A 17,755-nucleotide genomic window follows, 5' to 3' on the forward strand; every position below is an offset into this window, starting at 1 on the left:
TGTACCAATGACTATACACCAACATTAACACACAACATATAACACAAAATACACACAGGGGCGAGCACTTTGCCACAATGACATATGGAAACGGCCAAGGAATTATCTTCTTTTGATCATAGGTCCCTAGGAAATTAATTTTTTTACAGTTTGTATGAAGAAGATATTTGGGTATCCTGAGGGCTTGTTATTAAGCAAGATAAAAAGGTCATCAATATCTAAAAGCTAACTTTCTTCCCTTTTTTTAAAATTTCCATTAGGTCCAAAAAACACATCCTCTCTGATTCAACTCTGAGGGGCCTGGAGGAACGGATTCCACAACATCTTTTAGGAGTTAATTGTGGCAGTTAGGAGAGATTCTCCCTATACTTTGTATTGCTGTAAGTTCTACTTTGCACCGGCCCTGTGATGATGCCTCGACGTCTAGAGTTGTGAAAGAAGCCAATCGGGTTTTTTCACAATGCCTAGAAGTTGGAATAATGGCAGGATATACCATTTCTCCACTGGCTTTTACCATGGCAATGGAAGTAATTATTAGGGCATCAAAATGGGTAGTGGGAGGAGAGCGCTTGGCTTCTGGAATGCGACTTCCACCAATTCAAGCATACATGGATGATATGACAACAATGACTACAACAGTAGCTTTATCTTTCTGTCACAGTCCAGTAGAGCAACCACCAAGAAAAGGTGTTAAAACCAAGCCTCGCCCAGGACAACTGGAAGCTGCTAGAGACTGGAAGATGCTGGCAGATGTTGGTTAACGACTTATTTTTCCACCTGAGATTGTCACCACTAACCTTCGACCAGACATTGTCTTGTGGTCTGGATCAGCACACCTTGTTCATCTGGTAGAGTTAACAGTGCCATGGGAGGATGCTGTGGTTGAGGCGTATGAGAGGAAGAAACTTTGGCATGCTCAGCTAGCTGCTGAAGTGGAACAGCGAGGATGGCGAGTCCGAGTTTAACGAGTGGAGGTGGGTTGTCGAGGATTTGTGGCACACTCTACAACCCAGTTTCTCAAGGATGTCGGGTTCAGTGGCCAAGAGTTGCGTCGCACAGTGAAGAACTTACCTGAAGCAGCAGAAAGGAGCAGCAACTGGCTGTGGTTGAGACGGAAAGATTCTGGATGGGAATCTCAAGCACAATAGAAACAAAGCAATGCTGATGTACGTGTAAGTAAGCTGGGATGCCAGAGTCACTGTTAAGCCCTCTTGAGGTGTTGTGGGCTAGTCGCGAAACACTGAAGACAGAAGGTGCCCACTTGAAGACCCCAGAGATGTACCCTACTTAGCTTAATCCAGGCGGTTGTCATGCACTGGGTTGATCCCCGGAGCCAGCATCGCAGCCGTTGTGTGCGCTGATGCGCTGGGGAGGCAAAATAAGCTGATCCCTGGAGCCAGCATTACACTTCAGCAATCAACACCAGACAGAAGGCTATCTACATCATCAGATGGAAAGCAACGCAAATGGATAGAGATGCAGATGGATCACATTAGTTTACTGTAAAACTACGTCTTAGTTGGTGTTTATCTTGGCAAGAGACGAGTTCAAATCAGCATGAAGTTAACATCTACTCTCATGTAATGGAAATCATCTTGAAATGGAGAATGTGCTGTTCCTCAGAAGCAATCCCTTTGTAGGCAGAATTGGTGTTTGAATACCCAATTAAAGATAATGAATTAATAAATGTTTGTAATGGTTTATCTCAGTGTGGCAGGCTGATGAGTGTATAGAGGCCCAGAGACAGACTGCAGTTCAAAAAAATAACTATTTTATTATAAATAAACACAAAATAAACGTGCACAAGGGCAAAATAAAGGGATTTAAACACAAATAAAGCAACATAAAAACAAAACTTGCAAAATTAAAGTTTCCAGGCTGGGCAATGCCTTCACTGGATTCACAAATACAAAAACCCACAAACACCAACCTGCTTCCTCAGCTCCCTCTTTCCAAATGAGAAGCAGAGGCCTCCTTTTATTTCATGTGGCTGGGCGCTGATTGATCATTAATTAACTTAATCAACCCCAGCCACCTGAACATAATAAACCCAGGCAGGTAGTGGAAATTAACCCCATCCCTGCCAATTTAAAAAGGGCAGAGCTTTGCTCTGCCACACGCCTCCCCCCATGTACAACGTACACCGTCCGCAATCGGCCAACTCCCCCCTTCCCCCCCCCTCCCCCCAAGAGTCCAGTTATGTCCCTTGGGTGGGCTGTTATGGTGGGTGGTGGTGGGCGGGGTTGATGTCGGAGCTCCCAAGCCTTCTTTGGTTGAGGGGGCCCCGGATCTCCAAGGTAGTACGGCGACGGCGGCCCGGCTCTCTCTGGTGGCGGAGGCGGCGACGGCGGCCCAACTCCCTCTAGTGGCGGAGGCGGCGACGGCAGCCTGGCTCCCTCTAGTGGAACTCCCACGGCAACCCTAGAAAATAAAAAGGAAACACCAGCTGTCCCAAGCAATGCGGAGCAGCAGGCAACCCCAGGCGATGCGAAGTAGCAGGCAACCCCAGGCGATCCAAATGTGTCATCTCTGAGCGGAGCGGGCATAGCATCCCTGGGCGTTGCAAAGCAGGCATCCTTGGGCGGTGCAAAGCAGGCATCCTTGGGCCATAGCTCCTCCCCTCCGGGCTCTGAGAGCGGTGGCTCCTCCCTCTCTGGCTCTGGGAGCAGCGGCTCCTCCCTCTCTGGCTCGGGGAGTGGCGGCTCCTCCCTCTCTGGCTCGGGGAGCGGCGGCTCCTCCCTCTCTGGCTCGGGGAATGGCGGCAGCTCCTCCTCCCTCTCTGGCTCTGGGAGCGGAGGCAGCTCCACCTCCCTCTCTGGCTCTGGGAGCAACGGCAGCTCCTCCTCCCTCTCTGGCTCTGGGAGCGACGGCAGCTCCTCACCCCTCTCTGGCTCTGGGAGCGACGGCAGCTCCTCACCCCTCTCTGGCTCTGGGAGCGACGGCAGCTCCTCACCCCTCTCTGGCTCTCGGGAAGGCGGCTCACCCCTCTCTGGCTCTCGGGAAGGTGGCTCACCCCTCTTTATTGGAGTGACCGGGGCATCTCCCATGTCTACCGCCAGGTAATTAACCACCATGAGGGCAACCTCTGGGAAGGACGCTGGGTGGTGTTGTTCCTCCCACTGTTCCCACCTCTCCCCATCTCGACGCCACAGCGTGTTGATAACTATGGGGAGATCGTGGACGAGGTCTGCCTCAGGGTGCATCAACCAGTCCCAGATCTCCTGGGACGGTGGTGAAGGTGGTGGTGCTGGAGGTAGTAGGGTGGCCCCTGATGCCCGGGGTGAATACTGCACCTCTTCCTGGGCCTGGTTGTAGGGGCATCCTGCCCAGTTGTGGCCATCCTCCTCACACCGGCCACACCAGTTTGCCGGTGGCACATCTGGGCAGGACCGCCAACGATGGTCCTCCTTCCCGCACCAGGAACACCAAGGGAAGAGGCTGGCCGGGTCCTCCAGTGGTGGCTGCAGCAGCTTACATTTCTTCAGCTGCTGCTTGTCCTGCCTTTGCCGCTGTCTGCTCATCTTTCCCATTTTTTTTTTTCAAAAAAAAAAAAAAAAAAAAAAAAATTCAAAAAAAAATAAAAAAAAAATACTGCTAAGAGCCTCTAGGTGGCGCTATCCCACTTCTGACACCAAATGTGGCAGGCTGGTGAGTGTATAGAGGCCCAGAGACAGACTGCAGTTCAAAAAAATAACTATTTTATTATAAATAAACACAAAATAAACATGCACAAGGGCAAAATAAAGGGATTTAAACACAAATAAAGCAATATAAAAACAAAACTTGCAAAATTAAGGTTTTCAGGCTGGGCAATGCCTACACTGGATTCACAAATACAAAAACCCACAAACACCAACCTGCTTCCTCACCCCTCTTACACTATACAAATACCAACTTTACTGCAAAGAGACATTTATAATGTTTCCCAGATATAATTTCTGTACTTTTCTATTCTATAGTTGAACTGGGAATACTCCATTTCTTTTGTGGAGTTGATGCAACAGCAGAGTGAGGGTGTGTTCCTTTGCTCAAACTTTGTTCGCATGTCTAGATTCTTGTCGTAGAATGGATCTTTCCGGTGGGCCAACCCAGTCAATTGCTGTAGAGTTATCCATTTCCTGGTCAGATAACCCAGTCCTTCAATGTATTTATAAATGTTCCTTTTTCTTCAATAATAATCCAATCGCTGAGGGATCTCTTCAGCTTTACTAGTTATTGGGTGTTTTGCTGGATGTTGTTTCGAGCTGTTGGTTAAAGGTGGTGAGCTCCCTTTTTCTCTGACTGACTAACTAGACTCTTGAAACAAAGAACTGCTCTTCTCTGGCCTTGAAGATAGCTACATTTACAAACAGGGCTATCATTACTGCAATAACACAGAGTTTCTGGTCTCAAGAGTTTGGGGAGCTGACCTGGGCCTCAGATTTATCTTTTGATTGTCAAATGAATGGGGCTAGGAGAGTGCTCAGTTAATTGGAAATATGCTGTCCTCCTTTATGACCTTCAGAGTCACAGGTCCTGGTTCAATTACCCCATGTTTAACCCTTTAATTACTCCTGTGGGCTACAAATTGTTTCTGAGGAACAAGCAAGCCGTTGCAAGGTTCTTCAGACCAGGTACTCTTCACCTCAGTGCCGAGGACAAAAAGGATATTTTTGATTACATTTGTAATTTTCTTCACCATTATTTTAAATCTTAAATGCTTTAGTTATTTAGTTTTTTCAGGGATTTTAATTGTCACTGTTTTATATTATTATTATTGTTCATTTATATTTTTTAATGTGCTAGTTAACTTTTTTTATGTCCTTGTCAGGTGAAGCTGCACTTTATTCACCAAGTCTTCTAATACAGTTTATTATGATATAGAAAAAAAGTGCTACACTATAGAAACTCAGAAAGCTCAGAATAAATGGTATCAGTGTTAATAGTAGAATATTTGAAACATTTGAAAGTATTTAACTACTCTATATAGTGTATATTATACTTATTCATTCAGCACTGCCATTGTTAATGTTTTACTCCAACACTAATGCCCATATAGAAATATTGAGAAACAACAAACAAAAGCTTGTAGATAACTAAACTAATAACAACATTCCGGCAACAGTCAATTACACACTGACTAATCCCTGTCAGTGCAAGGAGGACACATGTCTAAAGATTAATTATCAAAATGAGTGTGCTTTTCTACTAGTTACATGACTGAACAAGACACTTCACTTCCAATCACACTTACACTCGTTTTTGGACCAACCGAGAACCCGGTTCCCAAGAACTTTGCCTCAATTCCATCCACTCCTACAGAAGCCCCTGTGTCAACTGCCAGCCCAACCTTCACACCTAAAGGACCTGCTGATGCAGAGGCACTTGCCACCTCCGCTCTGGCCATTGCGGAAGCTCCCACAACACTGATTTCAGCACCTGCTGCTGCATTGGGGCCCTTGGCTTCTGCTTCGAACACACTGAATTCTGCCCTGGCACGTCCAACTCCAGCTTCTGCAAAAACTCCAGCTTTAGGAATCCTCTTGCCAGGTTTATCTTCAAATGCACATGCGTAAGTCCCAGCTCCAGCATATGTAGAATCTGAAAAGGCATCTCCCTCTCTGTCGAATGTGTCAATAACTCTCACGACTGAAATACCATCTACACCACATGAACCGATAGTAGCTGTGGGCCTTCTCGATGTACTTCAATGGATTTTGGTGAATTCCCTTTTCAGGTTTCTGTTTTTTAGGTCACTGAAGATTTTATGTTGGACTTTAACACCTCTGATTGAAACTTTATTTCTGCAGATCACATCGCCTTCTTCATCTGTAAAAAAGAGATACAGTTATTTATTTATTTATTTTTGTAACAAATTGTTATTAGGTTTTAATGATAACAACAAACAAAATACAAACACAATAAAGTATTCAAAATATGGTACAGTATATAGGGGGATCAAAAATAAGATAAAATAAATACATACATACATAAATTAATTAATTAAAACTTAGGGAGTGGAGGCTCCCACACTTAAAATAAACATGAACTGTGTGCACCGCAGATGACCACGTTGTCATTGTGGTCTCACTGTCCTGGTGCAACCTTCCTGTGGGCCTCTCCAAAAGTATAATCTGAGAAGTTGTGTAGCCCTAAGCAATTATAGGGTATTCCGGACTCCACACAGCCACAAGCAAAATTCACCTTGTCTGCAACTGAAGGACAATTTGGGAATCATCTGCAAGGAGGAGCAATCCAGGACACAGTGGCACCTCAACATCAATTCATTTGGACACTGGGAGGGAGTTAATTTTATGGGATACAAAATGATTCTAAAGGGAGGATACGAGGCATCTTGTGGTGGGTGACAAACTAAACAATTGAGCAACAGGGTGAATAGGCATGGAACCCCATAGGCACGAAGGGCTGAGCTGAGCCCAAGATACATAAAGTAAGAAAACCCAGGGAGAAGAGTTGTAACCAAGTCACTAAAATTGGGACTCAAGTCAAGTCAGTGACATGCCAAGCTCCAGTCAAGTCGAATCACTGAATTTGCCGAGTCGATTCGATTTGAGTCACTGAATTTGTTGAGTCGAGTTGGGTCATCTATCTGGCTCGAGTCAATAGTTCTAACAGTTCAATACAGCTTGATTTAATCCGATTAGTTTTACAGGAAATCAGCAATCTATATATAAAAATATCTGTTCTCAATTGGGTTGAGTGTACAGTAATGAATGATAACATAAATTAAACAAAGAACATATGAAAATATTTTCTCACTTCTTCTCAAATGACATTACCCATAGTTGTTTCAGCTACCAAATGAAAAGCTGACAAACTCAATAGGCATGAACTACTTGATTATAAGAAAAGGGAAGAGAGGGTTAAGAGAGTGCCATTAATAATTACATATTATTACCCAACATTTCAAAAATTGCTTGGAAGCATTTATGTATACTTCATAATTCAGAATTATTTTTTTTTCCCCAAAAGCACTGATCGTAGCTTTTAGAAGGGATGCAATTTTGGCTGACATTTTAGTCCACAGTGAACCTAGATAAATGAAGGGACATTGAAACCTGCACATGTAAAGTGTGCAAACATATTGGTAAAGATAAAAGTGAAATTGCAAATAACAAAAATAAATATTCATTTATTCTTTTAAAAAAAAATCCATCATGCAAGGATAGCAACCTTGTATATGGTATATTTTGCATAAAATATAATAAAATAAAATATTTAGGAGAGACAGGTACATAATTATTTAAAAGAATACAGAACCACCTATGAAATATAAGACAAAAAAAGTAAATGAACCCATAGCTCAGCATTGGACACACCATGGATGTGATTTCAAGTTTGTGATTTTAGAAAAAAAAAATTAGATAACGTAGAGTATAGAAGAATAAAAGAAAATAAATAGATGATGGCTGAAGGTTTAAATAGAAAGGAACAGTAGATCGTTACATCATTAACTATATAGTAAATGACATCACAAAGACATTGGATTTAAAGAGAAATATGTTCAGCATACCAAAACATATGGCACATATGGACTACAGTTTGAGTCATATATCAGAAAATAATTGACCCCGGGGGAAGGTAATGCTGACTGACAGGGATTACGCCGTCTAACAATTTTATTTTATTTTTTTGTTCCTGGGTAGTAAGTGTTATTTCCTAACTGTTTATGCCTCAAAAGTATAGAAAATGGCTATTATTCCCCACAAACTTTGCTTTTGTGACCATGACAGTGATATTTTGAAATTTACCTATTTCCAATGAGAAAACGGTCTTTTCGTTCAGATAAAGTCAGAAAAAGACAACATATTCATCCAAATTAACATGTATTTATACTAAAGTAATACAAAAATGACTACAAAAGATTTAGAAGTGAGTAGCTTTTCGAGATTTACAATTATACTGTAAATACAGTATAATCGTAAATCTAAAATTGTGTTACATAGTGTTATATAGCCCAAAGCCATATGCTGAGTGCAATATTTTCCCTGGATTTTGTTTACTGCAACACAGCCTCCTTTGGGAGTTAAAATGCAATCTGTGAAGTGGATTCCTTCTCTGAACTCCTGTGGAATTTATAGTGTGCTCATAAATTCTAAGTAGCGAGTTTGACACCCATGTCTTTCGCTCCCGGTTGAGCAGAGTCTCATTCCAGACACTGAACATGGAAAGTAAAATACACAAACGTTATCTTTCAATTTTTTTTAACTGTATACTACCACTACCACTAGCAATAGTAATGCAATAAAAAAAAATAAAATGCTTTACTTAAATTCTTACCGTCTGTTATTGGTTGAGCAGACATGTCCTTTAAGTTCGTATAAATTAAAAATATTAAACAATATCAAGACAAATGGAAACCTTGAAAATGATCTGCCCCCTAATATTACTGCTAGCGGTTTATCTGACACTGTGTTTATATAGCTTGAGAGACAGTGGTTTCCGAGAAATGTGAACTGGTTTCACTTTCAGAAGAAACCCAATTCCTATTTGTGAAATCACGTGATTTCCAGAAAGCGAACCCAGGATCTCCTGCACTACAGCATAGCGCCGATACCGCTGTACAAAAGAGCCCGCTCAGTTGCAAGGAGCGTATATCGGGCTTATGTTGAATCATTGTTGAATCTCGCTGTCGAGAAGCAAGATATGAGAAAGCTGACTGCCCTTCATGTCACCCCAACATTTGTGATGTGGATTAATTTAATATGTGGTCTTTTATTCTGTTTAGAAAGGTATTAGGTATTGTAATGAGTGCTGTCGAGATGGGTGATTTTGTTTGTTTTTAGCTGTCGTACACATTTTGCTCATTTTGCGTTTTAAGCCAGTGTTATTCAAATTGAATGACTAAAAGATCTCATTTTAAGACGTGACTTCAAACTGAGAATTCTAACTGTTGTGAAAGGGTGGAGCGCTAGTTATAAAGGATATAATGTATATAGAGGTGTGTGTGTGTGTGTGTGTGTGTGTGTGTGTGTGTGTGTGTGGTGTGTGTGTGTGTGTGTGTGGCTGTTTGTTCAGGAGTAGGGAGCTTGCAAGTGTATGCTTGCCTAGAGCTCTGGTCATTTTTGCAAAAGTTATTAATTGTATTCTCCAGGGCACATTTGCCTAAAACGATTGTGTACATGTAATATTATTTTAGAAATGTTGAACTGAATCAACACATATCATTATGTGATAACATTCTTTAAAAATATATATATATATATATATATATATATATATATATATATATATATATATATATATATATATATATATATATATATATATATATATAAATATTTAAGCTGCAGTTTATATAGTAGACTTTATTAGACAATATTAGTAGACTTCTTATTGTATAAGATCAGGATAGACAGCTGGTAACAGGCTTTACATTATTTGACAGGACAGTATCTACATTCTTACACAGTTATTTCCTGGAACAATTCCAATTACCCACTAAAGGGATTGGTTTACACAAATAGTCTCCATGGATTTTCCTGCAACAACTCCAATGAGGTTACATCTTACCAGTAAAGCTCAATATAACTAGCCACTCACACCTCTGCAAGCCTAATGTCCCATTGGTTTATAATTTGCACACACCCCCTTACTTAATGTGACCATTAACCATTAAAAGGTCACTTAGTCAGTATGGACAAATATGTATTGTACACATAGATCACAAATTAACATATTTCACAGCTTTTATTTGAACAAATGTTCATTTTTGCAAAAGTTATTAATTGTATTCTCCAGTGCACATTTGCCTAAAACGATTGTGTACGTGTAATATTAAACAAAAGACTGATCTTTTTTGCTTTTAGGCACAGCTATATTTAGTTTTTAAACAATAAGCTTCTGAAGCAAATTGATAAAAAGGCGCAGACCAACTTATGTGCATAAAAAAGAACAATACTTTATATTAGTAATATATTTTCTTTTCATTGCAGAAAAGATACAACGTTTCATTACCTGACCTAAACAGCAAAAATAGTACCTTAAGTATTAAACAAATAAAGCCACATTTGCCAAGTTGTATTAAACGTCAAATAAAATAGGTCTAAGTCAAATTCTGCTATTTTCAACAGGCTTTCTGCTGTTCTTTGCTTCAGATTTCAATCTTTATGGTTGCATTTCTCAAAACTTGAGAAATCATGCCTGAAAGCTTCATTTGTCCACCTGTGAAAGTACATTATTATTATTATTATTATTATTATTATTATTATTATTATTATTATTATTATTTATTACTATTAGTAGTAGTATTACTTTATCCATAATTTTGAACAGTTAAACGTAACCTTTGTAAAACTACTGAACCAACAGATACTATCAAAGTAACAAAGATGAAACTTGAAACGTTTGTTACTTTTATTATTTCTGAAATTACTTTTGTGTGTGTGTGTGTGTGTGTGTGTGTGTGTGTGTGTGTGTGTGTGTGTGTGTGTGCGCCTAGTTAAATGAATAGCTGATATAGCGCTCTGTGGGGATTTCCGAGTTCCCAGTCACACTGTAATTGGTGCAGAAAATGCGAGGAATGAATACAAGGCAGGAAATCTAACCTTGCAGTTAAAGTTTTAACAAGTTCCTTTCTGTTTTAAGTAATAGCTTGTTCCCTTCAAACATGTTAAAATGATTCTGAGCATGTGATTGCTTGCCCGGGCACTAAAATGCCTAGTTACAGCTCTGCATGTATGTTATTGTACCATGTTTCTAGACCCGCCTACGGCTGACTTACAGTGAGGACTTTCTAGTTAATGTGTCTATGTAGTTGCAAAAGGAAATCTCAGGATATACACATAGCCTACAATAGCTCCCCTAGGCTATGTGGCTAAGGCTGTTAACTTACTCTTCGACGTCTTACTGTTTCTATCTACGGAGTATCCTTCAATGCTGTAATAAATCTCCTTTTGTTTATATTAAAAAAAAAAAAAATGTTTTTGCCAAGTTTCATGTTGCTTGGTTACACCGCGTGTCAACAGGAGCAGTTTAAAGTTTTAAGGGGAAAAAAGGCTTGGAAGCATAATAAACATTGTTAATCCGTATCAGTTTCTACATGAAATCACGGATTGAAACTTTTATTAAGAATGCTTTCCAGTATTCATTTATAGCCTATACATTACAATGTTAATAGTACATAATAAATTACCATAATAACTGGGGCAATTAATAACATATTTTTAATACTTATAGGGGGTCTTGTATATCTGTATATCTTAATTTTTGCTTTTGCGACTAAATAGATAAATTAACTAGACATTGCGAAAGTTGGAGAATAATTTAATATCCAAATTTAAAAATACAATTTTATTGAAGGTAAACAAATTAAACGCCGAAAAACGCTATGCGTATCTGCCTGTTTGCATTGGTTACAGCGCTCTCAGCGGCAGACCTATAAGCATCCAAGATGGCGGACCGAAATAACATTTGACTGGACTGAAAAGTCAGCTGTTAGCGGGTCTAGTTCTATATATGTCTATAGTTTTTTGCTTATGGTGTAATGTTATTTTCAGGTACGCGGTTTTCGGTTGCTTTCATCCTTTTAAATTACATTTTATCATATTTTTCCACTATTAAGAAAGTAGTATGCAAATATTTATCATATGCAATACATTGGGTTTTGTACATTTTTTTACTTCTGCAACTTTGCGGTGGACTTGTCATTTTGTCTTGTTCGTGGTGAATTGTTTTATTCTTTTTAGAGAAATTAATTGTCTATTTCCAGTTTAAGTTTGCAAAAAAAAAGTATAATTTAATTTAATGGTAAGACAATAGGTTTGACAATAGGAAAACACGTCAGATCGCAATTGATTGCACATGTACCAAAAGCTCACACTTTCTAACATTACCCAGGTCAAGTTTTTGTACGTGTAGCATATTGTGTACAATGTATTAACGTATAATGTACCACTTTATAACACTCTAACGGTTCTGGCGCATTGGGTCCAAAATACTACATTATTTATCAGCTACTGCAATTTATTTTGATATGATTGGATCCATGTTTTTAGTGCCATGTGGTGTATTTGCAACCGTAGAAAATAGCACGGTTCCTTTAAATAAAACAAAAGAGAGGAGGCGGGAACCATCTCGCAGTGATTGACTTTTAAAGTAGCCAACCAGTGGTATGTTTTTGGCAACTGGGAGCATGCTGCGTCAATCACTGAACGGAGGATAACAGGAAGTATAACTGAAAAGTGACGTTTTGCATTTAAAAGCAGTAGTTGAATATGTAATACAGTAAGCAATAACAGTAAACTGCAAATATCGGGCATGTAAAAATGAATTTGATGGGAGAATACGATGTGTGCCGCGGTCTTGAGAACCTTCCCGTTTCTGTTGAACGAGATGAAGAGTCTTTGCCACAATTTCAGGTACTCTATACCGGTTGTTGTCGATTTGCACAAGAGCTAAACAATGAGGACGTAGACTGGAATCTTACTGGGGAAATCGGAACCTGTAATAATAATCGTGGAGGAAATGGCAAATGGTGTGGTAGAAATGAAAGCAAAGGAACACATCTCAATATAATACAAACAAGCAGTTGTAAATAATAATGTCAGAGTCAATACGCACAGCAGGAGGAAACATTCAATCACAAGAATCAGAATAATATTGTGGCCTGAATCTCTCTGCCTGTTCAGAGTGGAGAGACGTACAGATGGATTATTATTATTATTATTATTATTATATTATTATTTATTATTATTATTATTATTATGTGGAACATGTTTGGAAGAGGAGATATTACAGCATTTGTATTTTTATTTATTTTTATGTCTTCGTGTATAATGGTTTTTATTTATTTTTCATAAAGGAAAACATAATATTAAAAACATATAAAACATTATATTATTAATTAACAGCACTGCAAACACCTTGCTGCCTAGAGAGCGCGCGCGCACACACACATTACATATTCAAAGTAATACCGATAAATATAACACATAAATAACATTAGTTTAAATATTAAACATATACATCATTTAAAAAAAAAAAAAAAAACTAGGCTTCTAATCAAGAAACTTAATTTCTGTTTCAAAATTAACCCTGAATATTACTTTAGAAGAAAATGCAATTGCAGAATATTTGTAGTAGCGAACAGAAAAGAGCAAGAAGACACAATAACTATTTGATACACGAAGGAAACGAGTGGATGAGGATTTAACTGGGATATTAGTATGGAATGCATTGATGAAGTTCATGCGAGAAACTGATCACTGTAATTAGTTCTGACTAAGACAAAGTAATTCCCCATTCCGTGCAATAATAACATTAACCAGTGGATGGCATGAGCGAGCCTGTGTTTTATAGGCTTTGGATTCAAAACTAATCTCAACAGAAGATTTGCACTTGTTACTATTAAGTACGATTTCATAAACTCTTCTTTACTTCTGTGTGCAGATTGGCTCTGCACCCACTAGGAAACCTGCCCTTGACTGTAATAATGTGACTATAGTAGGTTTTCCACCTGGCTGAAAAACAGTACTATGATGTTTTTTCAGCTTCAGCATAAACCAGAGGTATTGATAGATATCTGAGCCATTTGGACTAGGTTGCACTGACAAGGGATACATTTAATCAGAATGTTTAGTTAAAGTTTAAATTGCAGTATTTTTTAAACCTTTACCTATTGACCCATGTTATTACTTGCTATTATTGTCCTATTCATTTCAGTGGCCAATGCTGCTTCATAGAATAAGAAATAATACACTAAATCTGCGTCGATAAGGATTACTCAGATACCAGTGGAAAATACATGTAATCAAATGCTTCTTAAATAACTTTAAATGCCTGCAAATATATAGATATTTTTTTGACTGAGCAGAAATGATTTCCATTGTAGTGTAATGGTCCGTGCTGTGTGATGCACTGTCATTATGGATTATGTCCCCTGTCGTTGAGATGAGATGAGATGAGATGATTAGAGGTTAAAAGCTCTGTAACGTTAATGCAGACTAGCTGTTTTACATAATGGTTAAGATGCTTGCTTGCAGTGTGCGGGGTCGCTGGTTTGGACTCATCCTCGGCCCTGTTAAAATCGCACAGGCATGCTTGTCATATATCTGACTAAGCAGGTACTGTATTAGAGTGATGTGGTCATTTAGATTTTAACCACAAAAATGCAAGACACACAATGTTTTTTTGCATCTCCGGCAGACACAGGACCACACTGGTTAACAATTTCACATACCGTATGGTACCGTATGGAAACCTGTTCATTTAGTTTAGTAACGCGCTTTTCAAGAAAAAGGAAAATAACTTTTGAATAGAGCTGTGTTAATGTTCTCTGCGTGTGTATCACAGTATCTCATGAGAAATTAGAATGAGGGGTTCATTGCATCTCAGGAGAGATAACAAGTGCAACATTCATGGCCATACCAGTGCAAAGAAGAGCACATTTCACAAAATCACAACGGTAACATTAGGAGTGTAATGATACACACATGTAACAGCATAAGAGTACAGTACCATCACCAAGGTGGTCCCTCTCCACTGAGCATTCCTCATTCCAAATGGCCATTTGTGGTATACATAGACATAGTTTTTACAGCTTTTTTTTTTTTTAGAGCTGTTCAGATCAGTGTCTTTCCTAAAAGTACTGCATATGACCTTAGTAGAGCTAATAAGCAGCGCAAGTTTCCTTTTTAAGCCTTTCTAATTTACCCTGTCGATTGTTATCTTTTAATAGATTCCTGATTAACCTAATCTGATGTCAGACTGCTAGACCCATGGGGAAAGATGCCAGTCCCTTCTGTTTAAATTGCATTGCCAGGAATGGAAATGAGACGCTTCCTAACTGATAAGGGTTGTCATTTCTGCACATCTGTTAATTGAACAGCGTATAAGATTAGTTTCCAGACTGTATTTAGGGAAACTATGTATTAAGTTGTTCGAGGATCAGAAAACTACAGCTTACTATGGCTACAGTTCAGTTTTTTTTAGGACATTGAATATTGTTTAATTGCCATTCAAAGTTCCTACTTCTGTGCTCCATTATAAACCTCACGGATCGTCTCGGCCAATCAGAATCCAAGTAGAGCGGTCATTATCCCACGGGTAGAGGCCCTCTCAAATCTAATGGGACTTTAGAATTGAAACTCATTTAAAATGGTGACATACAGTTTACAGCAAGACTAGGGGTGGGGATTGTATTGCCCATGTCACCTCACTCAGACTCCTACTTACTCTTTAAAAATATGCTGAATATGTTAATAAGTAAGACCTATCACAAGTAGAATGGTCCCCTAAAATGTTGTCCTTTTTCTAGCAAAGAGGTATAACTGAGGATGGGGCGTTGCCAGATAACATCACTCAGACTACATTCTCACTAAATATATTGAATAGATTGCTGTCTCCTCTTTAAAAATATGCCAAGGATTATCATGGTCAAGGTTTTCAAATGATTATGAACTTTTAGAGGTCTGTCAGATACATTTATGCTGCTTTGTGTCACTGTCCTTTGTACCTCACTAATTATTATAGTACAGCTGTCAGATGGAGGCTATGTATTAAAGGTTTTTGAATGGTATTGGTAGAGTTACTCGAAACTATGGAATGTATTACCAGGCTCCATTTTGTAATTGCTTGAAGTGTTCATTACAAATCTAGAACTTCAAAGAGAGAATCCATTATAAACATGTCTGTAGGTTGCTGCTCTGCCTAACCTTTTAAACAGCCAATTGTGCCTGTTCAGCGTAGTCATTTGTATGTGTTCTAATTGCAGTGACAAGGTACCAGGAAGCAGCAGTATTGTATTAAAAACAAATAATATATGAATTGTAGTGAATGAAATGTCTATTTTATTTTGATTATTAAATAATTATCTAGTGGAGTGGTGATAAACTAGGTTAATCTTTGTTAAATATGTTCTATTTGAGATAATGTTGCTCAGGTTAACAAGGACACTGATTTAAAGCTCTTTGTTACGAAAGAGATAAAACACCTTTGACTCCGGCCTGTAAAATGTACATCTACAGTACTGTGCATGCTGTTTGGAAGATCTTTGTAAGGACCACCCACGTTATCCAAACCATCTGTTAAGCGCTTGCTGTGCCAGTCAAACCAAGGATAATTTTGTACGGAAAATGACTGATATCCCCACTGTAAACACAATTTTAGATGGCAAATCCCACAAACTGTACCCCCCACACTTTTTGCTATAAAACAGTGGCAGACCAGTATAACCACTAATGGAAATGTCTTTGTTTCACAGTACTCTCCAGAGCATGTAAGCGGGCCTGGCGCTGATCAGGATCCCAGTGAGATTACCTATCTAGGATGTGACTGCGTGTCTACTTCCTGTAGGCCGGACTCCTGCTCTTGTCTTCAACACCACGGCGAGTCATATGATGAAAACCTGTCTCTCAGAGACTGCGAGGGAAAGGAGACTGACTTTTCCAGGCCTGTTTTTGAGTGCAATGTCATGTGTAAATGTAGCGAAGCCTGCAAGAACAGAGTTGTGCAGAGAGGTCTGGGATACAGGCTTCAGATGTTTAAGGGTGGGCCCAAAGGATGGGGTCTGCACACACTGGAGTTCATCCCAAAAGGGCGCTTCGTGTGCCAGTACGCAGGAGAGGTTATTGGTTTGGCTGAAGCTCGCAGAAGATTGCAATCCCAGAAGCCTGGTGATATGAATTACCTCATAGCAGTGAAGGAGCACATAGACGGTGGAAAAATGATTGAAACTTTTGTAGACCCGGCTCTTGTTGGAAATGTGGGAAGATTCCTCAACCACTCCTGCCAGCCCAATTTGTTCATGGTACCTGTGCGTGTGAACTCAGTGGTGCCCAAACTGGCGCTGTTTGCTGGGCGGGACATACTGGCAGGGGAGGAGCTAATGTACGATTACTCAGGAAGATATAAAAATGTGACTGAAAAAGCCTCAGTTCAAGAAACGACAGACATTGACCTCGTGGAACGCAAACCCTGTTACTGCGGAGCCGAGAGCTGCTGTGGGTTCCTGCCTTTTGACGTTTCTGTCATGAATAGTGGTTAAATATCCATTTAAAATTCAGTTGTAACTTCTTACTAACGTGTGTTAATTAACATGTGAGTGCAGAGTAGACAATGAAAACTGATGTTGCTGTTCTCAATGGGTGCTTTTTCTTCTAGAATATTCAGTGATAGATGGACTGATAGATATAGGAATTGTAGATCTTATATCGAGAGGATGCTGTAGATATGTAATCATAACTGTAAAACACTCAATAGCGCTACATTTAGAAATACTAAAAGAAATGGAATACATTCAATGACAAACGTTTTGACAGGAAGTCTTTCTCAGTGTCTCATGGTTGTAACGATTGTCCCAGAATGTGCTGTCTACATTATACTGTATAATGCACTGTTGGTGCTAGTTATATGACTCAGTACTGGCTTATGTGTGCAAAATAAACAAGATTCTGTTATTTGTGTACATTTACATGCAAACAACCCTATTTAATACAGGCTAGGTGATATGTTATGTTTATTATTATTATTATTATTATATTATTATTATTATTATTAATAATCAGCACAATCTATACATTTCTAGCGACATTACAGTGTATTCCAGGGAAAATATAATTAGCGGTACACTCAAAATGTGTTGCTGAGTCAGTACAGTTGTGACTGGTAAATTCACAGAATAAAGAAGAAATACTGTTGTTACTCATTCACCTGCTCCACAGTTACACAAAGGCAGGCATAGCAGGTGTTTAGTGAAGCTCTCATTGTAAAGATACTGACATGCATCAGATATGACAAGTTCAGCTGCAGGCTTGAG

The 17,755-nt window shown here is 39.2% G+C and overlaps 2 protein-coding genes across 2 annotated transcripts; one reads left to right on the plus strand and one right to left on the minus strand.

Moving 5' to 3' along the window:
* Positions 1-4,722: 4,722 nt before the first annotated feature.
* LOC121298420 lies at positions 4,723-6,776 on the minus strand. Its single transcript, XM_041225546.1, has 2 exons — positions 6,760-6,776; positions 4,723-5,684 (listed from the first exon to the last, which is right to left on the minus strand). The coding sequence occupies exons 1-2, from the start codon at positions 6,774-6,776 to the stop codon at positions 5,192-5,194; spliced, it is 510 nt and encodes a 169-aa protein (XP_041081480.1). The 3' UTR covers positions 4,723-5,191.
* Positions 6,777-12,123: 5,347 nt separating this feature from the next.
* Positions 12,124-17,432, plus strand: setmar (SET domain and mariner transposase fusion gene). The gene is made up of 2 exons (XM_041224201.1): positions 12,124-12,359; positions 16,202-17,432. Exons 1-2 carry the CDS (start codon positions 12,267-12,269, stop codon positions 16,982-16,984), a joined length of 876 nt encoding a protein of 291 aa, XP_041080135.1. The 5' UTR covers positions 12,124-12,266; the 3' UTR covers positions 16,985-17,432.
* The last annotated feature ends 323 nt before the right edge of the window (positions 17,433-17,755 follow it).

The sequence above is a fragment of the Polyodon spathula genome, chromosome 23 (assembly GCF_017654505.1).
Source record: "Polyodon spathula isolate WHYD16114869_AA chromosome 23, ASM1765450v1, whole genome shotgun sequence".
Taxonomy (NCBI): Eukaryota; Metazoa; Chordata; class Actinopteri; order Acipenseriformes; family Polyodontidae; genus Polyodon; species Polyodon spathula.

What these genes read in the sequence shown, in the direction of transcription:
- setmar (XM_041224201.1), top strand. Translation starts at nt 12,267, where the DNA reads ATGAATTTGATGGGAGAATACGATGTGTGCCGCGGTCTTGAGAACCTT. An exon ending in AGTCTTTGCCACAATTTCAG is followed by an intron (nt 12,360 to 16,201) that starts GTACTCTATACC and finishes TTTGTTTCACAG; the next exon opens with TACTCTCCAGAGCATGTAAG.